Source organism: Odocoileus virginianus, chromosome 34 (genome assembly GCF_023699985.2).
Source record: "Odocoileus virginianus isolate 20LAN1187 ecotype Illinois chromosome 34, Ovbor_1.2, whole genome shotgun sequence".
NCBI lineage: Eukaryota > Metazoa > Chordata > Mammalia > Artiodactyla > Cervidae > Odocoileus > Odocoileus virginianus.
The window spans coordinates 33,201,545-33,228,364 of record NC_069707.1 but is presented as its reverse complement, the minus strand read 5'-3'; the positions used below and the strand labels follow the sequence as shown (position 1 = coordinate 33,228,364).

The 26,820-nt window shown below is 41.0% G+C and overlaps 2 protein-coding genes across 3 annotated transcripts in view; one reads left to right on the top strand and one right to left on the bottom strand.

Annotated features, from left to right (window-relative positions):
* Nucleotides 1-884: 884 nt before the first annotated feature.
* LOC139033037 (collagen alpha-2(I) chain-like) lies at nucleotides 885-25,498 on the bottom strand. The gene is made up of 5 exons (XM_070461599.1): nucleotides 25,495-25,498; nucleotides 22,968-23,112; nucleotides 15,916-17,234; nucleotides 6,044-6,162; nucleotides 885-2,168 (listed from the first exon to the last, which is right to left on the bottom strand). The coding sequence occupies exons 1-3, from the start codon at nucleotides 25,496-25,498 to the stop codon at nucleotides 16,079-16,081; spliced, it is 1,305 nt and encodes a 434-aa protein (XP_070317700.1). The 3' UTR covers nucleotides 885-2,168; nucleotides 6,044-6,162; nucleotides 15,916-16,078.
* Nucleotides 16,534-26,820, top strand: part of TMEM200A (transmembrane protein 200A) — an 81,239-nt gene continuing 70,952 nt past the window's right edge. For both annotated transcript variants that reach the window (XM_070461732.1, XM_070461730.1), the window contains exon 1: nucleotides 16,534-17,212. The gene's annotated coding sequence lies outside the window, so the exon portion shown is untranslated. The remainder of the gene's footprint in view (nucleotides 17,213-26,820) is intronic.

The following is a 26,820-nucleotide window of genomic DNA, read 5'->3' as shown; positions in this document are numbered from 1 at the left end:
GTTACCAACAGACAGGCTCTTACCAGCAGACACACAGCAGGCATGCTCAGTTGTAAAAAGGACATGCACTTATCAATCAACACTTTTTACTTAAAAGATGTACCTTTTCCAAAACACATGGAAACACCAGTCACCTTCGTCTCTGGGCGGTAGGGGATAAGCCAAGACCCAACAGTAGCAAAGTGTCAGATCCCCAGCTGCTGTTTTTCTCAAGTTGGTTTTCTTGTTCTCACAGGCAAGCCAAATGGTCAGCCGGCAGCTAATTAGCAGCATTTGTCACGTTCCGGGGGCGGGGAGCGGGGAGTGGAAATGAGGCCAAGGCTGTGAGTTCTCTCCACTCGTGGGCAGGTATACTCCAGAGAGGGAGGACAATGTGCAGAGGTTAATAATACTGAGCAGTGATGAGTCCAGCCCTGGACCTGACTGAGCAACTCTCTGATGTGTATCACCTGTCACCAGGACAAACACCTCAGGGGACGGGATGGCTCAGCCACGTCCATCACCCCCAGGGAGTCCAGCCCACTAATGAAACTCCCGAGAGAGGACCGTCGCCTGCATTCTGCTCCGTGAAGAACAGTGCACTCACCACGTGTTAGGCACACGTGTGTGCTGAGTCACGTCAGTCACGTCCGACTCTTTGCGACCCTGTATTATAGACTTAAGTAAACCAACAAACAATCATGAATTCTTTTATTCACTCAAACATTATCAAACCTGGGACTTTGTAACCAACGTTATTGACAAATACCTCATGTGAGTAGATATCTACGCTTTGGCTATGAAACTGAAAGCTAACATTTATTTATATAACTTATTGAAGACTTTCCATGAATCATCTCTTTAATAATTAAAAAAAAAAAACCTTTGAAATATTTTGTAGCATCCCTGCTTCACAGAGGATGAAAGTGAGATTCAGATTGCTAGGGTCACACACAATGCTAAGAGCCAGGATTGGAATCTTGATTTGTCTGTATTTAATCACTGAATCATACTGCCTTCAAGGGCTACAGCCCAGAACGTGGGACTATCTCTTGAAAATTTCATTCTTCAAAAGAGAGGAAGAATACTAATTACAAGTATAGAGGATATACCAGGTGAGTTGAAGTAACATTTTTAATAGCTGATTCTGTATTTCTGCATTTCCTATAAGTAAAACAGTTATCTCATAATGATTTCTGTTCAAAAATGTTCAGAGGAAAAATTCACTGTATTCTCCTACATGCTGCAAAGTAGTGGTCTTACATGAGCACTTATTATAATCTGTATTGTTAAACATATATTGTTTGACCAGCTCTGCATTAAAGATTGGGTACACACTGAGGTATAAATCATGGTCCTACGCCCTCAATTGCTGCTGTAACAAATCACCACACACTTAGTGATTTAAACAACATAAATTTAGTACAATCTTGGAGACTAGAAGCCCAAAATGAATCTGACTGGGCTAAAGTGTTAATAGGGCTGCTTCCTTCTGGAGATTGTTGAGGAAAATCAATGTCTCCCCTTTTCCAACATTTCTTGGCTTGTAGCCCCTTTCATCTTGATAGCCAGAGCCTTACCATCTTCAGATTTCTCTCTAACTCTGACGCTCCTATCCTCTGTTTTACCTACAAGGACTCTGTGATTACATTGGGCTACCTGGATAAGGCAGGATAAACTCCTCCTATCAAGGCCAGCTAATTAGTAAGCTTAAGTCCACCACAACCTTAATTCTTCATTGCTATATAATATAATATATTCACAGTTTCTAGGGCATTGGGGCACAGATATTTTAAGGAGTCATTATTCTGCTAAGCATAAACATTAATCAGTCTAGTAGAAAGAAGATTTAAGGTGAAATCAGGATGGATTCTTCAGACCTCATCTTATAATTCTACATTCACAGGATCTCCTTGAAAAAAAAGAAGAAAACACTGCATACAATTAAATTTGATGTTCTGATCATATTTATTACATATTTACATCATTTTCACTTTTCTTCACAAATACCTTAGTTTCTTGCTGTTGTAGCCGGCCATCTGGCATCTTTTATGATTAAGTTCAAGGTTACGTTGCTTCAAATTGTGTTCAGTTGCTTCTTAAACCCTTTTTTGTTTTTTTCCTGAGGATGTTTAATTTCCCTGATGAAATCAAGCCTCCAGACAAGGTGTGTCATCTTTGAGTGGAATCTGTCCGGAAGCAAAAACTGATGCCAGAAGCATTAAAAGGTTTCCAATGCATTTGTACCACACAAAGGTTTAGGTGCCTCTAATGACTGAACCTTACTGACCTTAGATACCACAAACTCCCAGTTAAGATTTGTTTGTGTACTGTTTGACAGTTTTCAAGAAAGAAAGGAAAGCTAAGTGGTAATAACTAACGACCGTGGTTTATCATTCTCCCTTCAACACAACACATGACATCGGCATTCATCAGCTGATTAACAGCTTAGACTATTCTATGGACAATGCAAAATGGTCAAACATTAATGATGTTTAGAATAAAGATGTAACAGGTAGGCCGAGTTCTTGCTTTCAGTTCAGATTTTAGTTTTATTTGCTTGTATTTTTTTCTCACCTGAGAACCTACTGAGATTTGTTGGATAAGAAATGGAAGAAAACCAGGCTTCACTTGCCTCCAAGACAAATGAAGCCCACTCTAGTTAGTTGAAGCCCACTCTGGCTTACAAATTCCAAAGACATTTAGATTATAAATATGGGTGAACGAAGATATTCTAGGGCTGTAGATTGATCCCATGGCACAGACTAGGATGGGGGTGTGTTTGCAGTCAGAGCTTTGTGTCAGATGGAGTGACTTTCGTCTGTCCGTGAGTGAGGACCTGGCTTGGTCTTGGAATTGGTGCACTTCACCTGGTGTTGACAGAAGCACGTGTGAGTGGAAAGTTGTTGGTATTATTGCTGTTGTGTTCACTCAGTTGTGTCCGGTTCTTTGCGAGCCCTTGGACTGTAGCCCACCAGTTTCCTTTGTTCATCAGATTCTCCAGGCAAGAATACTGGAGCCAGTTGCCATTTTCTTCTCTAGAGGATATTCACTACCCAGGGGTCGAACCTGCATCTCTGGCACCCCCAGCGTTGGCAGGATGATTCTTCACCACTGTGCCATCCTAGCATGTTGTTAAACTCACTGAAACATGATCTTTTGGAAGCTTTTCAGGAAATAAATGGTGAAAAGATGGCATTTCACTATGTCATCTCTACTTTCTCTAACCGTCTGACTGTCTGAAATATTAAAATATGTAACTATGTGCTTTCCACACACAAATACCTTCAGAAACATAGCTCAATAAATATTAAATATTCATAAACTATTCCTGTTATTCTACCGATGGATTAAACTTGGCGTGGAAGTAGTTCTTACAAAGCAAAGACACAGACACGCCTTTTGATCTTACATAAAACCTTGACCTGACTCTTGGACAAGGTTCTTAACATCCGAGGTTTATGGATAATCGAATGATCCTTCAGGATATCAGGCTGACAGTAAATTCTCTCTAGGCATAGGAAAAAACTGCTGATATGATTGCATGTCTATTTTTCTGGAATGAGAAGTCATAGCTTTCATTTGATTCTGTGTCTAATAGATAATAATGAAGAAAATAAAATGCTAAGAACCAGACATTTAGAATCTTTTTTTGTGACAAGATGTTGCTTACAAACTCAGAAAAAAATTGGTTTGGAATCTAATGAGCTGTTTTTGGCTATCATGCATAAACTGAGCAGCCACTTTGGAAAATTAATATGAAAACATAAAAACGTAATTGCTAAGCAACCTGTGCATTAAGCATCATTTTCAATTAATTTTAGCTAAGAATTGGGCTATTAATTTTAATATCTTACAATCACATTCATGGTTAATTAAAGTTAATCTCTTTAAAACTCACTTTAGAGTCTCTGCAAACCATAGCGTGTTTTGATTTTTGCAAAGATTTCTTTCTTTTTAAAGATATGAAATGCCATATCATCTTGGTAGAGTCCCATAATGCTGCAAATGTATAGGTCTTTTTCTTTAATGTTAGCTTAAAATCTGAGATTCTATTGTTAAAAAAATCAAAAAAGAAAATTATTTAACCCAATTATTAACTGTATAGTAAGTTTCACATGTAACAATATTTTAGTTAATTTTTAACTCTTCTTGACTTACTCTAAGAAGCTAACTAGCTTTCTTGCAAGGTAGCAATAACAAAATTATTAAAATTTATAAAGTTATATAAATTTTCAGCTCTACAGCATAAAAGAAAAGTAAATTTGACCATGCTTTCGTAAGCAGTGTAGCTGGTGAATCTAGAAAATTCAGGCCATGTTGAGAAAGGGTCTTGATTCAAAACTACTAGGAACAAAACCTGACTCTTCTAGAGTAAAATCAAATAAGAAAGTTTAGAAAGCTTTTGGAAGAAGACTTAACTTTTTGGAAATGATGATGGAATTTAATTACTTTGGGATTATTGCTATTGATTTTATGCACTTTGGGGTTTTTTTGTGTGTGAAATTTTATGTTGAATCTGACATAAAAGGTAATTTCAATGCATTATCAGCAGCTCTCAGAATTTTGCCAAATAACCTTTTTAACTTAGAAAAGATTTCATTGCACTGAAGATTTGTTCTCCTAGACACCCCTTGAGTCAGCCCCAAATCTCCACAATGTGTAGTCTTAAGTGAATTACCTGTATTATAAGTCATGCCTGAGGGGCAACGAGATGCTTTCTAGTCACAGAGGACTTTGTTGGAAACTTCTGACCAGCCCCAAAATAACATGCCAATGTACAGGTGGGGAAATAATTAATAAAGGGCTCGTCTCAGCAGTATCGCCGCACAATGCCAAATGTATCCTATAGCCCTAATTCTCCGGTACTGTTAGGTTCAAAGTGTGTCCACGTATTCTCCTCCTAAGGGTCAGAGGATGAATGCTGATTCACCATGAGGAGAGTTCAGTGTCGAGGGCAAAGGACAGCTGGCTCAGTAGGAGCTGAGCAAGTTAGAGGCTAGGAGTTTCTGTGGGAAATAGCAGGAGACAAAAGCCAGCCTGAGAAGAAATCACCAAGAAAGAGCCATGACACCTCTTCACCCCAGTAAATCCCCTGAGAGAGGAGCTGGCTGGACTTCCCATGACAGCAGGCAACTCTCAGGGAGGAAGCTATTTCTGGGTTTTGCTTTCCTTGTCTTATTAATGATTTACTTTTCTTGTTATAGAGGAACAAGTGTTCATTGCAGAAAATTTCGTTTTATATATATTGGTTTTATATTTACTCCTAACCAGCAAGAAAAACTACTGATGTTCTGTTACTTTTGCTCCCAGGGGCTTGCTACATATCTATTGCTGTCCGTCCATATGCTGGAACACTGATGAAATCCCGAAATCTAATTGGTAATCTGACTTTATTCTTTTAATGTATTATGTGTCAATATTTCTCGCTTCTGACTTTCTCTGGTTCTGATAGATATTCTCTCCCTACTGACACTTCACCCCAAATACATACACATTTGGAAGGAAGGGAAAAAGCAAGGAGGTAGGAAGGGAGGGGAGGAAGGAAGGAAGGAATGTAGGAAGGGAGAAATGAAAAGGGGAAAGGAAAGAAAGAGAGAGAGACTGTGTCAGTTTTACTTTGGCCTAGGAAATTTTCCTTCTGCCATTTTAGGACATCTTGCCCCCACTATGCCCAGCTCACCCCTTCCATTTCCTCTATCAATATTTCTGCACACTTTCTTTGAGCCCAAACACAGACTAGTACACAAATGAAGAAAAGGGGGACTCTTTATTGACCTAAAATTGTGCTGTGAATACATTTCTGTCAAATTAATCAATCTCCTTAAAATCCCTTAAAGTTAGGCCATGATCAAGTGGCCCAATAGTTAGTAAGCACTTAATGAATGAGTGGTGAACTAAGGTGAATTCTTTGAGTTGGGAGAAGGCAGGGAAAGATGGAAGAAGCCTGAAGGGGATAGGAAGGCATTATGCAGGTGGTAGGGGCCCCCCTCCAGAGAGCGAGGTGTTGTGAAAAGGGGCCTCGGGATGAAGGGATGAAAAAGATAAGGTCTCAAATACTCACCATCTCTTTTCATCAATCGGAAATGAGTACATGCTGCCATCCAGAGAGGCATTTCCTGTCTGACAGTCGTGGAAACAGCTTCTCCAACCTGGGAGGGTGTCCTCATCCTGAAAGGTGTGCTTGGGACAAAACAGGAAGAGCTGTGTTAGGTTGATCAACTGTATTCACCTTGGTGACTAAGAACCCCTTAGGCTGACACAGGCCTTAGGCAGAATCCTGAGTGGTTTTGAAGAGGTGGGGCTAGGCAGAGAATCCAAGTATCCAGCAGCCCCCTCAGAGACAGCAACATTCAGAGTGCTTTCCAGTCCTTGAACCTGGCTCATGGCAGGGTCTTGGCACATGTTCCTTGAAAGAGTAAACACAGAAACTGAACTTTAGGCTCCCTTCCAGCAGGAATGTGAGAATTCATCAGTTGTCCCCAAATGACAAAAAAGAAGTTGGGCTGCTTGACTTCACATATGAACACAGGGAGCTCAAAAATAAAAAGGACAGAGAATAGATGATCATAACGGGGACTAGAAAATTCTCAGTATCTGTCCTGGGTCACAGATCATGCCCTGTTGTTCCAAGCTGAATGTTAGGACAACAAGTAAGGCAGTTCTACTAGTTCCCTGGGTAACAGAGAAGTCTAGAAAGGTCAAAAACACACTAGGCTGTTAAGACAAGCTGAATATTTTGTACTTTATCTTGTTGTAATAGGCAGCCATAGAAGTTTTTAGACAAGAAAATGACCTGATTAAAAATTAATATGGTCATTTTAGGAAAGAAAAGGGGGGGTCAACTCCAGTTAAGGAGCTATGTTAATTAAAGATATTAGGTCTTTATGAGTAAAAGTCCATTAAAATTATTTCAGCACACAGTTTTTCTTATTGCATTTTAAAACCCAAGTGTGACTCACAACTTAAGAAGTTTTGAATTGAAACCTCTTACTTTATGACTTTTCTTACTATACATAGAACCCCCACCCCTGCCACAGGTAACCACCAGTTCTCACGTTTTATGATAACAAATTATTTCCAATGAGAAGGGCCCCAAGTGCCTGTTCTTTCAACACCAATGCTAATATATAAAGTCAGGGATAAGGTGATACAGCTATACTTAAAGGTCATTGAAGAAAATGAAAATCTCTTCTCAGAATTTATCATTGCAAGATGTCTGGGATCTTCATGTTCACCGAGTTGGAAATTAAATGTTTTGAGGAGTAGACCTTTTACTTTGCATGGAATTCATGGTTTCTGTGAGCAGCAAAGAATGGGAGATGTACCTACATCAGCATGTCTTCATTCTGAGATTCTTAAGAGTTTTCATATTAATGGGCCTCAGCCAAAAGGATCAATTGTGATATAGCTTATATATTTAGGACTTCCCTGGTGACTTAGATGGTAAAGAATCTCCCTGCGATGCAGGAGACCAGGGTTCAGTCCCTGAGTCTGGAAGATCCCCTGAAGAAGGGACTGGCTACCCACTCCAGTATTCCTGCCTGGAGAATTCCAAGGACAGAGGAGCCTGGTGGGCTACAGTACAGTCCATGGGGTTCCTGAGTCAGACATGACTGAGGGGCTAACACTTTACATATCTTGGGCTTGTGATTGTTGAAAAACTGTACTGTTGGAGATGGTTAAAATGTTAATTTTCCATTTTCCTCATGCTTCTCTGGGCAAAAGCATAGTAAGGTTGTTGAAGTACCTGCTTTTTACTTCTTGACTCTCTCTGGGGTCTCTCTGATGGACAGGAAACTTGTATTCTTGTTCTAGGCCTCACATTTATTAGATGTCAGAATCTGGGCTAGTTAAACTCTTTGAGCTCCAACATTCTAATATGTATCTTCTCTTTCAAGGTTAAGAAAGCAATTTCAAATTCTCTATTGGGTAATTAATCAATCTGTGAAGGAAAACCTTCTGTCACACTATTCAGTTTATAAAACACTAAAAGAGCATTGTTCATGATTATATTTGGTAAACTTTGTGAAAGCACTGTTCTCAATTTTTTGTTGGCACCTGTCAACTTTTGCTTAATTAATGAGAAAGCTTACAGGAAGACAAAAGAGCTGATTTGACAAACACTTGAAGAATGGGGGTTTATCTTGTTAATAGGAAAAGAAATGCTAAATTAGGGATAAGGCTAGTTAATAGGATTTATTTCTCTAAAAGCAATAGCAAATCACTTTCTGTCTTTTTTAAAAAAATCATACGATGGTTACTATTTAAATATACTATAGCAAAAAGTTCTGTTCTCCCATAGGATCAGAAAAGTATATAAGTAGACAATGCTCTTGCTAGCAAGATAACAGAAAATCAGGCAACCATTACTTTGCCTTTTTCCACATTTTGAAGTAAATTATTCTTTAGCACATAAACAAAAAGGAAATACAATGAAGCTGCAGCTAGATTGCATTTGCAGAAGATTCCTTGGGACTTCCTTTTAGAGAGAATGAAAGCTCAGGAAGCTTTCAATCCAGTTTGCAGATCTCAAAAAGGATTCTAGAAATTTTGTATTTCAGTTAATGAAATATAAAGTGAAATCTGGTTCTTAAATTTGTGGCTGCTTGTATATGCCAGGTTTGGAGAAAAGCTCTGAAAATATGAAGGTGAACTTCCTAAATCTATCATTTATAAGTAAGATCCATCCTGCTGCTAGGTCCACAGTTATAGAGAAGTGAAAGGTCTCAATGGTTTTTATGGTCATTTTTTGAATGTGTATTATAAAAGTGATGTAAGGTCACTATAAAACAATTTAAAATATCAAAATTGTATAAAATAAAAATTATAAGAATCCTTTCAATCTTTAGGGCTTCCCTTGTGCCTCAGCTGGTAAAGAATCTGCCTGCAATGCGGGAGACTTGGGTTCGATCCCTGGGTTGGGAAGATCCCCTGGAGAATGGAAAGGCTACTCATTCTGGTATGCTGGCCTGGAGAATTCCATGGACTGTATAGTCACTGTGGTCACAAAGTGTCAGAGACAACAGAGTGACTTTCACTTTCTTCTTTTCACTCTTTGATTTTATTCCCCACTATTAGCCTCCGCTAGTATTTTAGTATGCGTCCTTCCATGCCTTACACCACACACACACACACACACACACACTTTTTAAACAAAGATGAGATCACTCTTTTTGAGATGTTCTACTTCTTTCCTCACTTACCCGTGTCTCCTTGACATCTATCCATATTGCTGGATATAGACCTTTTCTGTTTAATGCTACATAGTATTAAACATTATATGAATATATCATAATTTAACCAGTGATGAGCATGGAGTGGTTTCTAGTTTTCCCTGAGAGAGAGCTAACGTAGTTCTTGAGAGCCCAGACTCTGGCAACAGACTGCATGGGCTCATAAACCCAGTTCCTCCACTTACTAACTTATGTAAATTATTCAACCTTCTTAATTCTCAGTTATTTCATTTGTAAATGGGTAAAGATTAGCATTTAATCTGGGAACTTGTTGTGAAGAATTAATAAATATGAAATGCTTAAATAGTGCCTTTCTCATAGTAAATACTGTATGAAGGTTCACCATGATATTTTGTTACTAGGGACAATACTGCAATCCATTGCTTTCATATATATATATCTGAATTTTAGCTCGAATAGATCATATACTTTTATTCATTTATTTGCATTTTATTTTTGGCTGTACTGGGTCTTCATTGCTTTGCATGGGCTTTCTCTAGTTGTGGTGAGTGGGGGACTACACTCTAGTTGCAGCATGCAAGCTTTTCATTGCATAGCTTCTCTTGTCGCAGAGCACAGGCTCTAGGCTGGGGGACTCAGTAGTTGTGGTCCTTGGGCTTAGTTGCTCTGTGACATGAGGAATCTTCCCAGGCCAGCAATTGACCCTGCGTGCCCTGTATTGGCATGTAGTTTTTGATAAGTTCAGATTCTTATCCACTGTGCCACCACAAAAGTCTAATCATATGTTTTTGAGGACACAGAATTAGACTGTGGTGAAAACAGTCAATGGACTCTTAGTCTTCATTTCTTATTTAGCAGAAGTAGTATGAAGAGAAAAGGCAACGCACTGCTGTGATCATGCACTATCAGAGCTAGAGACTGTAAATAAAGACGTTTATTTTCCAAATTTCTCCAATTTATCCGTTTCCAATATCCCAGTGCAGGTTGTCATCTTCCCTTACCCAAGCTGTTAACATCTTCATCTGCCTGCTTCTGAGGCCCCCATCCCTTCCAACCACCCTTTACCACTGCCTCCATAAGAATATTTGAATGTTCCTTAATTTTTCTGGATTAATGCTTAAATTCTTTAACCTCGATGGCAAGGCCCTTTGTGAGCTGGTCTGTGCCTATGTCTCCAAACTCCCTTTTATAGCTCTGGCTTTCTGCTACATTCTAGCCACACTGGCTTTACTGACATACCTCTGGATGTACCACACTGTTTTCTCCTCTGGAAATTGCACGCACAGTTCTCCTTCTCTGAATTTTATTTCCCTTCATCAACCTTTTGAAGCTGCCTTTTCTTTTAAGACCAAGATCTTGTATGTCAATGTCTTTGAACTATAGCTTCTGAATAATTTCTGATGACCCTTACTTTATATTACCATTTTGTACCCTAGTTAAGGTGTTTTTCATACTGCAATTATATGTTCATGAAAATTCCAGATATTCCAGGTCACGAATGTGAAGAAAAGAGCTCTGACTCTTTCCTTTTTATTGGAGCCTAGCTGAAAATAATGTCCAATACATTGTGTGAATATTTTCTGAATGAAGGAATGAACAATCTAAAACTGAAGTTCGGCTTATTTTATCACAAGGCTGTTTCCTTTGCTGCGGAGGTGTGCTAAGACTGGGGAAATGTATATACTTTCAGGGATATGCTGACATCTCTCAATCCCCTTGGCACTTTAAAACAGTATATAATTATCATGTTTTACAAGTGTTGCATAAACACCAAATAGGAATAGGAAGACTTGGGGTTCTGGTCATGGTTTCACCACTCTCTGGCCATATGATCCTGAGACAGGTACTTATCTTGTGTTCATAAATTTAAAAATGAGGGAGCTGAAAGGAATGACAGCTAATGTATTTTAAAGGTTGTTTTCTAGCAACTTTAAAAACTGAATGTAGAGCCTAAGAGACAATTTGACCTGCTCAAGTTTATTATAGTTCATTTGTTTACAGAAAAAGGTGTTTTCAGATCATCAGTGGCACAATGAGCAATGATCCTAAGTGTCAAAATTCATTAAATGACTATTATAATAAAATAGATGATCAAATGTGACATTTCTTTTGAAAAATGAATTTTTCAATATTTCCTCATGTTCTAAAATAAATGTGTGAAATGTGCCTATCTACAAAACAGAAAAGGACTCTAGACATAGAGAACTGACTTCCCCTTTCAAAGGGGGAAGACAGGGAATGGACTGGGAGTTTGGGGGTTGGTAGATAGATGCAAGCTATTATATTTAGAATGGATAAACAACAAGGTCCTAATGTATATTCAATATCCTATGATAAAACATAATGGAAAAGAATATTTAAAAAAGAATGCAAAATAAAATAAAATAAATCTGTGAAAGGTATCCTCAGGGCTTCTAAACAGCACAATTTATTTTTTTAGTCAACAAAAAATTTTTAATGGAAATCAAAGATTATGGTATTACAAAATTGACACTTTTTGCAAGGTTAAAATTTGATTAACCATTTTTTTAGACATTCTCTTTGGAGATACCCATTCATTTTATTTTTTTGGATGGGGAGGGAGGTGGGAGGGGGGTTCAGGATGGGGAGCACATGTAAATCCATGGCTGATTCATATCAATGTATGGCAAAAACCACTACAATATTGTAAAGTAATTAGCCTCCAACTAATAAAAATAAATGAAAAAAAATTTTTTTAATAAAAATAAAAAATAAACAGCACAATTTAAATTGCATTCTATTTTACCAGCATTGTAACTTAATTAAGATCTATACATAAGTGTAAATGATTACTGTTTACAAAGTCAGCTCTGTGATGTGCAGATTTCTGTTGGTAGTATAATTAAGACATCCAGATATTTGTAAACATGTTTGATATCAAAACGCCAAGTTATCTCATTCTAATTTAATAAAAAAATGTATCTAATATAATTGTCAAGAAAGACATTATCTTTCTTTACTCCAGATCATAAATTATGGTTGGAAAAACTCTAAACTGAAAGATTTGGTATGTTAAAAATTTTTATTTTATCAAATATTATCAATTTAATTTGCATATGACATGCTGTTGATTTGATTGAGCAGAAATCAGAGATTAAACTGTTTTACAATAAATTTTCTCTGTGCCTAAGAATGTTATGCTGAGAGGGCATCCTTCACACAGTGGATGGGAGACATGTTGAACATCTGCTATGTATCAGGCTAAGTACTTTACAAGTACTATTTTATCATCATTGAATACTATTTTATCATCATTGAATTCTTAAAACAGCCTTATAAGGACATACTATAATTATTGACACTATGAACGAGAGCCTAAGTAACACCATGCCACCATAACCAAAAAATGTAGCTAAGAGAACAACATTTGGGGATTGTATCTGGAGAGAACTGAAGTGAGGGGTGATATAAGCAGAGTACCATGGAAGTCACAAGGTGATCGAAATTGTGTCCTAGTGCAACACTTCTCAAATTTAAACAAGTAGACTAATAACTTGAAGATGTTGTTCATTGAAGAGTATCATTCAAGAGGTTTGGGTTGGGGCTGAGATCCTACTATTCTAACAACTCCTCAGTGATGACAGTGTTGCCCAACCTCCAACCACACTTTGAGTAGCCAGGTGCTGATGCCGCTTGACTGTTTCAGTACCATGGACAGTGGACGCGGCGTGCCACCGGGCCACCTCTGCCATTTCCCTCAAATCTCTAATATCTTCTGTGGGTAGATTCTTGTAACAAAACGCACAGACAGACTATTAAAAAAAAAAAAAAAAACTGCTTCTTGGATTGCTAGCAGCGATCTGGTGATCCTTCCCGTTATATAGGTATGTACAAATCTATCCAGAGGAAAGAGCTGGGGCTTTAGAAAGAAGAGACAGTGCCTGCTTCTGCAACTTAAAAATGGATGCTGCTACTGCTCCTCAGGTAGAAAGAATCTAATCAGGACAAATAGGGAATTCATAAAATATTTAAGCAATAGCATTAGCTTCAATATTATAAAGTATCTATTTGAGATATCTAACTTGCACATTTGATGAACAGAAATTAGCATCTTTCTGCCACTAAATCTACTCAACTATTAGCCAATACATACTGAAAGAGGAAAATTTAAAATACAGCAAAATGCTACTCAAAAGAAGAGTTAAATTGGAATGATTTTAAATGTTTGCTTTTAAATATATTTCTGCTATCTTTTACTTTCTTCTGGATTCTTTCCACCTAATTCCATATTTTAAGGATAAATTCAAATAGACAATTTTCTTTGACTTTGTCCTTCTTTACCGCTTACTTTGCTGGCAACTCTGGGTGACAGCAAAGCTTTCTCAGGGGCTTTATGACTATCAATCTATTTCACAGCTGGAGCAGAGTAATTCAGATAAGAATCTGGCAAGCAATTCCATTTGTTTGCCATTAAAGATATTTTTATTTTCTGGTTGAGGGATTTTTTGCTCAGATCTAGAGATGTTATGGGCTACAATTACAACAAAAGCAAATGAGTACCATCCCACATAAACTTCACCAGTCTTCCCTTAGCCTTGTTACAAGATCTACTTGAGAATACTTGTTCTTTTCCATTCCAATGTATGTTTTGAAAATCAATTCATTCAAAATGTGTTGCCATCCATTGGGCTTACATTTGTAGTGTACCAAGAATGAAAATGTTGATTCACATATTTCAACATTTTTCTCAAGCTAATTCTCAATTCCAGAGGAAGCATCTTACTCTATTAATAGCATTAAGACAAGCTTGGGGTGTGTGTGTGTGTGTGTGTGTGTGTGTGTGTGTGTAACAAAAGCTGTGATGAGGATCTGTGTCACATGTTAAAAGAGTCTTACATGTATTATTTCATTTAACTTGCAAAAACTACTTTGGAAATAAAATACTTTGAAATATAAAATGCTTTGAAATAGGTTTTTTTCCTACTTAAGGATTGGGAGAAATGTGGGTTCATTTCCCTCCATTAGCATTTAGTTGAATTTGAATTATAGTGAATGTTTTGCTCCCACTATGCACTCTTGTAAGATGGGCTTGTTCTAGTGGAAATTGATGCATCTCAGAAGGACACTGCAAAAAATATTATGTGTGAAGTGCAGTGCAGCTTGATGGTGAGAGATGCCATCCATTACCTCAAAGGATGATATGGAGTTAAATTCAAAACCCATTACAGGCATGGTATTTTTACTGCTCTTTTCCCACATGCAGAAATACTGCCCTTTAGCAGAGATTAAATAATTTACCTGAGTTTGTCTTGGGCACTCAATGCCAATGAAGAATTTATGAGAATGCCAAGAATTTATCTTGGAAGTTGCTTGGTATACTGAATTACAAACAATCCTCTATAGAATATTTTATCCTTGTTTTTTCTGGGACTAATAGTAATTCTTTTAAATGGAAATGTAAAGAATTCTCCTTTGGTGATCTTACGTAGTTTAAGTTGAATCACTGAAATCTAAGTTCAAAAATGAATCATCAGTATTTATGACCAAAAGAATGTGCTTATGCCTCTTTCAAGGCCTTCATCTTTGAGGCAGGCTCAGTCTTTCAGGGTATAAAATGGTTAGATGACCATTTTAAATGTGCCACTGCTTGTCGTAGGATATCATGTTTGATGATCTTGATCACTTGTGCCCATTCTTTATTTCCTAGGAAGCCACTAGGAAACATAATTAGGAAATATCTCTCAGGAGCTCTACATAAAAATGTGGTTTCAAGATACTTTGTTATGAAATGAAGAGGTTACAACTAAAAGGAAGGCCCCTTGGAATCACAGCCCTTTAATGGGATGCCTGCACAAATGTGTGAGAACACCTAAGCAAGTTGAGCAGGTGGCTGTGGAATGAAGAGTATAGAGACAGGTGGGGCAAAAAGAAAACTTACAGATGGTTTACAGGGCTGACTCATTTCTCTACCCCTTCCAACTTCCAACCCCTTTAGTGTTTAGTTTTGGTTTTAACATTTTGATTGTGAAATTTTTACTAAAAGTGTCAAATCTCCCAATTCTTCTAGTCAAGACAGGAAGAGTGTACCAAAGAAATCCATTTCTACAGCAGTCTCTCCTCACTGCCAAATTTGATATCCAAGATTCTTCTTTAATGTTAGAGTTTTGCATGGAATTCTCTTCTCTTTCCGTACATTTCCCACATGCAGAAACAAATTTTTGTTGAAAATGAAATCAGCAGACTGCACATTGAAAGACACAAATTCACTGCACTAGAATGCCATACTTGCCTTCCAGTCATCAGCTTAAATATATTCAGGAGACACACAGGTAGCCCAGACATTCAGCGCTGGGGGATTGTATGCTCTGTACATGGCAGAGTTGTGGGTGGACTATCTGGTAATCCCGAGTTTTACATAAAACTTTATTTACAGAATTGACCTGCATATATACAATCACCAGTTCGGTCTCTGCCTAATAGGAGGTACCTAGCATAGCCTTTAGCAGTTTCCCAGGTGGCAGAGTGGTAAAGAATCCTCCTGCCAATGCAGGCGACGCGGAGACCGAGGTTCGATCCCTGGATCAGAAAGATCCTCTGGAGGAGGAAATGGCAACCCAAGTCAGCATTCTTGCCTGGAAAATTCCACCAAGGCTGGTGGGCTACAGTCCATGGGGGTCACAAAGAGTTGGACGACTGAGCGCGCGTACACACACACACACACACACACACACACACGTCAGATAACCTTCTCTATGAATAGGGGACAGTCCCCACTTACTGGATGTTTGAGGGTAACGAGGATTAACCCATACTTCTCCTTGGCTGTGACGTTTAGAGTTGAACCTAAGCACTGCTCACCGAAGCTCTCAAAGATCCGGTTCGCCCTCTTCCGTCCTGCCCATGACCGTGATCGGGCTATTCGCGTGGACCTTTTTTCGGAGCTAGATCGGGTGGGCGCTCCAGGGCCGTGTTGGTAATAGATACCGGGTCTGGTTCCGCTCGCGCAGCGCCGGCGCAGCCCGCCAGGGGGACCCCGACCAGCCCAGGCAGCGTCTGATAAGAGAGAGTCCGAGGGGCGTGGAGCAAGTCCTGCAGCGTCGGCTCCAGGAAAACCCGGAATCAGCCGGGGTTCCCCACTGGTCCAGGGGCTGGTGGGACCCCGGCTCCGAATCCTGGGGTTCCAGTGAGAGGCGCGCCCGGCTGGTGGGTGTGTCCTTTCCCACCTTCTGGGCTTCCAGCCCGGAGAAGAGCCCCAGAAGGCGGGTATTTTGTTCCCAACGATAGGTTTTGTCTGCGGCGATCCCTGCACTGTAAGCGCAACTTTGAGGCCAGGGTACGCCTCCTGGGGGCTGGGAGTCCGGGGGCGGGGGTTGGATTTTGTCTGCATCCTCCAGGAGGAGGCTGGCGGCGAGAGTGGGGGCGGCAGGGCCGGGGGAGTTCCTACCGGTCGTGGGCAGCGGGAGACTCGCGCGCACCCAGGTCGCGATCGCGTGGCCACGCTCCTGGAAGCCCGCCCGGCACCCTACGCGCCGCCCCCAGACGCCTCTTTCTGCGACTGGATCGTGAGGTTCGGCGGGGATCTCTTCAGTGGAGATCTGAGCACTGCTGAAAACTTTTCTCCTCTCAGCCTCCGTGAGTCTTTTGTCTTGTGCGGCTGCGAGTCCCTGTCCGTTGCCCGGCGCCCCGCGCCCGGTGACCATCGAGGGCAGGAACGCTCGGACGCCGTGAGCCCTATGGCTGCGGCCGGCGGCCCGGCGACCCGCGGCGGGCACGGCCAGCGGCGCGCCCCCAGCCCCGAGGCCGCCGCCCCCACCCACCTCGGCCCTCCCGCAGCCCCCGCCGCCCGCCCCCTCGCCTGACTCATCCGCCCGCGGTGGCCGCGCCGAGTCCGCTGCCCGAGCCCCGCCGGGATGGGGAGGGAGACCGCGGCTGCCCGAGGCTGCGGAGGTTTCTGCTGACGCCCCCAACCCCGCTGCCTCCTGCGCTCCGCTCCGGAGGCGCCCGACGTCCCACCCGCTCCGGGAGTGAGAGCCGTGAGAGGCGACTGGACCCCCGAGGCCCCGCGCTCCGGACAGGTGAGGGGGGAAGAGAAGGATGCTGCCGGGGATGGGAAGGTGGGTGGGCAATCGGTGCAGTTGAAACGCGGCGCTGCTTCACCACCCTCTCCCTCCCCGGCCCTCCTCGGCTCCCAGAGTTAGGAAAAACACTGTCTCCTGAAGTTTGGGGAATAAACCAAAGCCGCCATCAACTCTGGACTCCCCAGTCCCCGCAGCGCAAGAGGAGCGGTGTAGGGCAGCTCCCAGGACCCCGGAGCCTTGGAGCGCCTGGCTGCGTTTCTCCAAGCTACACCCTCCTTTGTCTCTGTTCCAGAGTCGGCATTCTCTGTAAAGATGTCCACAGTGTTAATTTATAGTAGTCCTTGGCAAGAGCACAGTGTGGTCAGGGTTTCCGAAAGCAAGATCTGTATGTGGTAGAATCTTCATAGATAAAATGGAGAGGCGAAGCAATTAATTGCCAAATTCAGCGCTATTCTTCTCCCTATGTAATCTGTCCTTTAGAGAAAGGGCTGAGCATTTGCAAGATTTGCTCAATTAATCATTCTTTTGCTCTAATTAATTGCCCGAGCCAGCATTTCACATTTTGTAGGTACAGGCTGTGGGTATTATTGCCACTAGTTTTCCACTGAGAAGTATGTGTCTGTGTGTGAATGGTATATATAATCAAAACAATTCATTATTCAGTACCAGGCATAGGCAATGCCAGAAAGTCAGATGCTTCCCATATACGTAATTTTACTCACTGAAGTCAGATCAAGTACACCTTAGCCTGGTATTGGACTATGTATGTTGGACCGAAGTGTTTATTACCTTTTTTTTACCCCCTAAAGACCTTCAAAAGTACTTGTGGACAACAGAAAGCATTTCAAGAATTGACAACTGTTCTTATTTGTCAGTAAGAATATTGAACTCTTTAGATTTTGCTGTCAAACCAAGTTCTAAGGTACACTTTTTGTAGTTCTTTATGAAGAACCACAAAATTATGAACAAATATTAACAGCTCTGTGAAAGCTATTAACTTTGCTGGCTTGTCGTGTCTTGCTTTACAGAAACACATGAAATGACCTTCAGTTTGTTATTTGGCCACCAATACTGGAATATATCACCATTTTGTGAAAAGTAGGCTGAACTTCAAAACTTCTCAAATCTTATTTTTCCACTACTTTTTCCCTATACAGAAGCATCCACTTTAATTTCATGCTTCTCAGACAGCTTAAGTGAAGGAGTTGTTCTTAACAGAAAATAATGTTTCTCTTAAGTAAATTAATGTTTGAGATTTTTTTTTTTTACTCTTAAAATATATCTTCTGAAGTGTTAGGAATGTTTTTCTCTAATGAAGTCTTACTATAGAGCTCATTATTGTGAGGTGATTTAACTATAATTTGTAACCTTGGTTATAATTAGCTTTGTATCCTAGGCTGGGGAAGGTTTTAGTGAAAGAGTTGTGTGGGGAGCATCCGTATGCGGTTTGCAGGCAGCTGGCACAGAGAAATTTAACCTGTTGCTTCTGAGTCAGGTTCAGGGAAATACATGTAATATCCAAAGTCTTTCTGGAAGGGATTCTTCAGGAAAGGTCACTGTAAAGTATGACGGCTGCTCTTTTTATTCCAATTTAGAGGAATTACTAGTAAAGCTTTCAAACATTCCAAGAGTTAGATTACTATACTTGAACTTTCATAGCTTCAGCATTTTGACAACAGCTCTTTGGACAAAGATAACTACCAGCATGTAGGGGGACAGGATTAAAATCGTTTATTTAAATTCTCTTATTCCCATGATAAATCTCAGAGTAAAGGAACAGAAATTTAGGAAAATAGATAAGAACAAAGATAAGAACAGATGTCACTTTTTTATGTTTCTTCAACAAAATCAGTAGATAGTAAAATTAAGTCTTCATGGTAATACCTATTACTTATCATATAGAATGTAGAGTCTAAAAGAGGAGGCAATTTTAAAATAAATTTCATTTAGTGTTACTTTCGCTAAATGAGAGACAGCATGAGGAGTTCAGTCAAGCAAAGCACATTTGGGAAAAGAACTTGTGTAGAGATGAAAAAAATGTGTCTGCAGTAAGATGGACCCTTCATTTTATTAAGGGATATATGATTTGCAGTTTTGTCAAGCATATTTGTTTCAGGATTTAAGATATGCTTTGTCTGCTAAGATCTGATATGTGTCCAACTATTCAGAAAACATGTGTGAACCCTTGTCATGGTGCCAGGTTTGCTGACTGGTAGCAAACTAGCCTCTCCTCTGGGAGTTTGCAGGCTGGCAGGGAGGGGACTGGGAAATGCGTGAGATCACTGAGCATCTGTAACAGTACTTGAGCATCAGGGGCCTGGTCCACACTGGATTTCCAAGGGCATTGGATGGGGAGCTGGAAAACCCAAGTTGTTATCCTGGCTGAGACACTGGTTATGTGGCCTTGGATACCTTTCTAGGCTTTTCAGAGTCTCTCTGCTCTGGTTGGCAGACCAAGGACTTTGGACTGTGATCTTTTCATCCTCTTTGTAGAAAGCTGCATGATGAAGAGAAATCAGGATGTGGTGGGGGTAGTGTGGTGAGCAGAAGTTGGGTTGGGGGAAAACAGGCTGGAGACTTCACCGGACACTGGGAAAGAGTAATGACCATGACAGTAGGAGGCCAAGGAGACCGGACATCTGGCCCATCACTGATTCTCCGAGTTCAAAATACATAGCAAAATAATGAGTTAGCAACATTCACTTAGTCCTTGATGGTTTTCGATGAATTTTCACAAATAATGGCAGTTGATTTTCCTTATAGCTCCAAGAGGTTATTCAAGTAGAAAGGTGATGAAACCAGGACTAATTTTGCAGAGCATGTTTGTGCCAGTATGCTCCATTGCTTTTTTGCAGGATCTGTAGAGACACGAGAAGCTAGAACACACTTTGGAAACCTTGTGTAAATAGGAGACAGAGATAAGGGTGGCATCAGATTTTAGTGGAGTTTCGAATGTCTGAGGAAAAGTTTAGGTTATATTCTGGAAGATGTGTGCATGCTAAGTTGTTTCAGTTGTGTCTGACTCTTTATGATCCCATGAACTGTAGCCCGCCAGGCTCCTCTGGCCATGGGATTCTCCAGGCAAGAATACTGGAGTAGTTTGCTCCAGGGGATTTGCCCCACCCAGGGATTGAATCCACATCTCCTGCATCTCCTGCATTGCAAGCAGATTCTTTACTGTTGAGCCACTGGGGAAGCCCATACTGGAAGCTAAGAATCTCCAACTGTGATATTAAGACCTGAAACATCTGAAATTCTGATTGTTAATCTTTAGTTTGATTACTCCTGTTCTGGGCTTCCTCCTCATCTCACTCCCCTCCCCATCCCCAGCAGGAATTATGGTGATTTGAGTATTATAGTCATGGATAAGACTCTTCCAAAAACTTGGAGTGCAACTGGAAAAAGAAAATTCTCATATAAAGATGGGCATTCTTGGGCCATTATACTATTAATCAATGGGATATGTTCCAGTAGCAAGTTATTCTTTGGAAATTTTGTCACACCGGAGGTGACACTGCACAAAATTCCTGGGAGCATGAACCAAGTGTGAAGATGTGGACATGTAAGTTCCTTTCTGCAGTGTCCTTATCACTCTGCTCCAGACATTAAGTCCACTAACGGGGTCAAGTCCCCTCCCTTTTACCTTGTGTTTCTCCTAAAGAGAGTTAGCAGGATTCATCTGGTTATACACCTGAGGAACCTACATTTAACTGTGTTAAGCAAAAACAAAACAAAACAAAAATGTATATTTATTGGCTCATGTGACTAGAAAGTCCAAAGGTGGACTTTGCTTTAGTCATGGCTGGAACACAGATTCTCTTTCACCCTCTTTCTCTCTCCATTTCTCAGTTTCTCTTTTTTCTGAATCAGCTTCATTCTGAGGCCCCTTTCTATGTGTTTCACGTGCTGAGAAAGGTGATCATTGGTAGTTCCAAACCTGCACTGCTGAGCTTTTGATCCATAAAAAGAGAAGACTTGTCTCTCTCAGGTCCCATTTATTTAAGTCTTCTAAAAGGTCTCTGATTGGCTGTGCTTGGTGGTCATTGACTCAGTCTCCGTGTCCAACCAAGAGTGCTGCTGTAATAGTCTTGGACTGGATGGCATGCCCAGCCCTGTTTGTATGTGATGCTGGTGGTGGGGTGGGGCGAAGGGCTGGGAGGGGCACCACGATTGACAGTTCTGTCAAGATCATATAGATCCCTCACTTATGAGGCTGCCAATCAAAAACAGCCTGTCTATTACTGGGGAGAATTGCTCTCCTTTTTGGGGATAGCCTCCTGGACAGTGATGTGAAGTTTGTGTGTAGAGGCAACTCAGATGCCCAAGACCATGAAAATTCCAGAAATGGGACCTTCCTCCCAGCCAAGGCAAAGTCAGGAAATGAAATAATTCCCTCCATGTCTAGACTTTGGTAATAGGATCCAGAAGATTACGGAGTGAGGAAGCCATCATTTATCCATGTCCATGTGCTTTGAGGAAACACCCTTGTGCCCTATTTTCAGCCTAGGGATTTTATCTTCAAAAGCCGTGGTCATCCTGGGGTCATGAGATTGGAGACCCCCTACTCTGGGCATTACAGATCTAGTCACACTGTGACAGTTTGAACACGGAAGTAAAGTGATGAACATAGAATTATTGTTTAAACAGGTTTGTTGAGATTGTGGGAACTAGGCAGAGAGGAGGCAGTGGGCAGAGATTAGGGTTATCACTTAGGAGGCCTAAGATGATTGGTCCCAAGCTAAAATATTGGCTTGTGTGAGCAACTTTATGAAGGTCTGATGAGGACTAAGGAGGCTTTGTGTTGACAGAAGCATCGGAAGGATAAAACAAATCAGGAGGGACAAGACCAGGGGATCGGCTGGCTCAGTAGGTGAAGTGGCTGTGTGTTGTACGTTTCTTCATAGCAAATGGGCTGTATCGAGAAGCATCCTGTAGCCACCATACCTCCTAAGGGCAAAACCTCTCTCTGTGTAGCACTGACATTTATCAAAGGCTTACCTAGTGTGCCGGGTCCCGTGTTACATGCTTTACATCCGTTACTCATAAAAGCCCTCTAAGGTGAGAAAACAGAAAGTAAGGGAGGTAAAATGACTTGCTCAGGGTTATGTGGTCATTAAGTGGATTCAGATCCTGGCAATCTGAAACTAAGCCTGTGCTTAAACACTATCGCTCAAAGTCAAGATAAGAATCCAGTACATCAGGCCAAATTGAAGGATGAGTGCCAAACTGGACCATCCAATGGGCAACCAGACTGCCGGGAATACAGGTCAGACAGAGGGGATGGAATGGAGGCTATTGGGGTGAAGAGGTTGAGCATCAGGATTCAGTAGCAAACTTAGTACCTCAGTAAGAAAGGCATATGTGTAGATTCTTGGCTTGGGGTTCAGGTGCAGCAAGGGACGTGGGTAGGAACAACGCAGGAAGTTGACCAGGTGGGCAGATCAATAGAACAACTAGAGCTTGATTGTTGATCTGAGGCCAGGAACTCTGCCATCTGCCTCGCTTTAAATATCCTTCCTGATATAAGTCAATGCAAATACGGCATGGGCAGCTCCATAGAGCGAGACGGAGTCCTATTAGTTGTCAGGCACTACTGGGGAAAAAAGAGCTAACATTTGTAGAGCATCTGCCATGTGCCTTCTGTACATAATCTCACCAAATCTTCATTAGAGTCCTGGAAGGAGAGGTATTGTGGCTTTTTTTTTTTTTGGTTGTTGAGCCAGGAAATGAAGGCTTAGGGAGGTTAAATTACTTGCCTGAGCTCCTGGAGCCAGACTGGAAGTTGGAGGAGCTGTCATGGAAACCGAAATCTATCTGAATCTCAGCCTCATCCTGGGTCTTCGGGGAGTCTTCCTGGTTCCGGCAGGGCAAGGTCAATTTCAAGTCTAGGCCAAAGACTTGGGGAAGTCAGCAGAGGCATATGATTGGAGAGGGAGATTGTGAGTCGAACGTTTAGACGTTTGAATGGGAGCTGAGAGCAGGTCATCTGAGCAGAGCTGTCCAGCAGGACTGAATCTGGCTTTGGCAGAAAACTCTATAACCTAGTAGATTTTCTCCTCAGTGCAGGATCTCTATCATTACGCACAATAGATACGTCAGCAAGTCAGATGTTTGGAGGGCTTAATTTTAGTCACTGATTTCAGTTGAAGAGAAGGGACCTCTGCCAGCTGCCATGGCCTGAATTTACCTTTATACATGCAGGTACTTTTCCCAGAAGTATGATAAGTAAGAAATAGATACATAGAGAGAGGAAGAGCATTAGCACATATTCAGTGCCGCAAAAATGTGGAACACACTCCAGCTGTAGACATCCATACTTGAAGATGCTCTAAATGATGAGATATTTAGAGTTATTTACTGATGAAATATGAGTGATATATCATTTCCCAACAAATGCAAGGTCAAACTGGTCTCTGTGTAAATTTATGACTAGATGTGGGTGTTTGCTGTGTGCAGTATACATACGGTAAGAAGAAGGGGAATGAGAAGGTACATGAGGAAATATTTGGAGAGGTAAGACAATCATGTTTAAAATGTTAAAGCAGAGCAAAAAATAGTATGATTTTAGAGTTGATAGGATCTTTCAGACAGTGATCAAGATCACAGTGCTAGCCAGTACTATGAAATACAAACTTATTAGGAGCAGTTGAATGTAAATGTCATGGAAACTGAAAAGAACGGAACTGTCTGTGCCTGGGAGACAGATCAGGGGAGGCCTCCTAGAGGAGGCAAGTTCTGATGAGTCTGTATGGGCAGAGAGAAGACAGAAGGGGTTTCCAGGCAGCATGCCGCTGCTGTTTAGTCGCTAAGTCGTATCTGACCCTTTTGTGACCCCCATGGACTGTAGCCCACCAGGTTCCTCTGTCTATTTGATTCCCCAGGCAAGAATACTGGAGTGGGTTGTCATTTCCTTCTCCGGAGGATCTTTCTGACCCAGGGATTGAATGCATGTCTCCTGTTTGGCAGGTGAATTCTTTACCACTGAGCCACCTGGGAAGCCCACGTTAGCATGACCAGAAACTTACAATATCCTGCAGCCAGAGACCACCGGGAAATGATTTGTAGTTGAACAGGTTGTGTTTGCTACTTGTTACAGTGAGGGAAAATGTACACTGCAGGAAAACATGGAGTGCTGCAGTAAATGTTAGGAATGAGTGATTATAGGATTTGGACTTGTGAGTGATTTGGAAGAGGGTTTAAAGAAATAGGACTTTGCTCTGCACTGAAGCAGAAATAATCTTATGAGTTTGTATCTTAATAAGTCTTATCTAGAAGGAGCAAGACTAGAGAGGCTAACACTATAATTGGCGAAGACGCAGCAAACACTCATTAGCCAGATTAGGAGACTACTGGTCATTTAGGGATTAGATAGTATTTGTGTTTTTGTGTTCAGGCAGGATTACACAGTGGTCTTGTTTTTGTCCTGATCCATCACGGTCACAGAGTAGCCTTATCTGGTGTTGATGCTCTAAGAAATCATTTCTATCCAACAAGAGAGCTCCCAGATGTCTGGGCTACTTTTGTGCTCTTTCATAAACTGGAAATTATGTCCCACAGTGTATCTGATTTTATGCACTGACCAAGATTCCCATTTACAATAGGAACATGTTAGTGAATGCTTCTTTTGGGGGTTATTGAGGTGATTTTCTCCCTATTCTGTAAAATTGTATTTAATATTAACAGCATTTATTAAGTTCTCACTGTTTACTAGGTATCCTGTCAGAGTCCAGGGATGTCAAGATAACAAGGATCTCAAGAATCTCATAATCTAATGAGAAAACCACATGTGAATCAGTGATTATGATGCGTTGAAATAAAGTTGGTAGAGATATGAGAATAGGTAAAGACTAACAGAGGCTTTGGGGATGAAAGTGACGCTGAGAAGAAGCAGGTTCTTCTGCAGACAGCTAATCACAGAGGTACTGAATAGATTGGCAACTGCTGGGGCATGTTGGCAGTTTTGAGAATCAGCATCTTGGGCTGAAATGCAGTATGAATTCAGAGGTCCTCCATCCTCTCTCTAAGCTGATCTTGGCATAGAAGAGGCACGCGTTTTTGGCTCACTTGGCAACCAATATCAGATCAGCTCCGTGCAAGAATGAGAACATACGTGTGCAAGCATTTGTGATACAGTAGGGTTACTTAGCATTTCTGAAGGATGTTATTATTTCTCATCATAAAAGTATACATGCTTCCAATGAAAACTTTGGAAAATACATTATGTATTTAAAAAAAACTCAGGGAGAAAGTTTGCCTGTAATCTCATGACCCAAAAGTACCCATAGCGTTTTGGCATTTTTCTTCCTCTTTATTTTTAATGAAGTTTTTCCATAGTTAAACGTGCTCTGTTTGCTTAACCTTATGTCCTAAATATTTTCCAGCTTCTCGGAAAGCTTTATTAATGTTGTATAATATTTGATTGCATGATTTACCATAATTTATTAACTATTCCCTTAAAATTGGACCTTTAGGCTGTTTCCAAATATCTGGTGTTATAACTGGCATTTTGATGAAATCTTTGTTCATATTTCAGATTACTTCTTTAAGGAAGATCCATGGAAGGGTAATTCCAGGGTCAAAGAGTAAGAATACTTTAAGACCTTTGGTACTTACTGCCAAACTGATTTTCAGAGTAGGTGAACTTGTGATTGCCAGTGCACAGAAATCCCCTCTCACCTGTTTGCATGAGGAGTTATTTATTTTTTTTATTTAAGTGAATAGCAGTTATGCCAACTGCTGATTTTCTTCCTTTGTTACCAAGACCTCTCTTTTAGAATGGTCATTGGTCATATGTTGTGATGAATCACTCCATTAAAAAAAGTTATTCACAGAGTGGTCCTGAATATCCAGATAGGGGCCCTTGACAGATAGAACATTAGTTTGTGAATTTCTTAAAGCCAGTGACATGCAGGCACATCTTGTAAGGGCACTCTTCAGACCTTCGTGTTGAGTACCTCCTAGTGAAGGTGATGCTGGACAAAGGCCCCACTTTTTGGGCCAAAATCCTCTGGCAACTCTGTCTCTGTAGTTTGGCAGTTGGGTGCTTGGAGTCATGGACTCCCGGAACATTTGGGATCATTGTGCGTGTGGTCCCTACACTATTGGAAGGGGCTGTCACCCAGGGAGCATGGGTCTGTGTCTGTTTTGTTCATGCTGTTCTCTGAGCAGGCGGCCCAGGAGCAGGTTGTGCTGGAGGGTACAGTGTGAGGTCAGCTGTGCCCAAATGTAGGATGTGGACACCTGAGAGATACTTCCTCCCCAAAGCCTTCTGCCCTCTTAGTCACTGATCCCCTCCAAACAAGTCAAGCAAAGATCCTGAATTTTGAACCTTCTGGGTTTACTCCCTTTCCCAAAGACTAGCCAACCATATCAAAGTGTCTCATTTTCAGATTGATAAACCTTGCCTTATTCCACAAGAAGGAGGAACTTGGAGCTTACTCAAACCTCCAAGAGGTGTTTTGTTGCCCAAAACATTGCTTCAGACTACAAGGGAACTATTGAACTTACCACCGCAGTCAATTTGAGGTGGTTTTTGAGTTTTGATTTCAGTTTTTTCCACAACTGCTATTTTGCTGCAGAAATAATTTACAACTACAATAAAAATA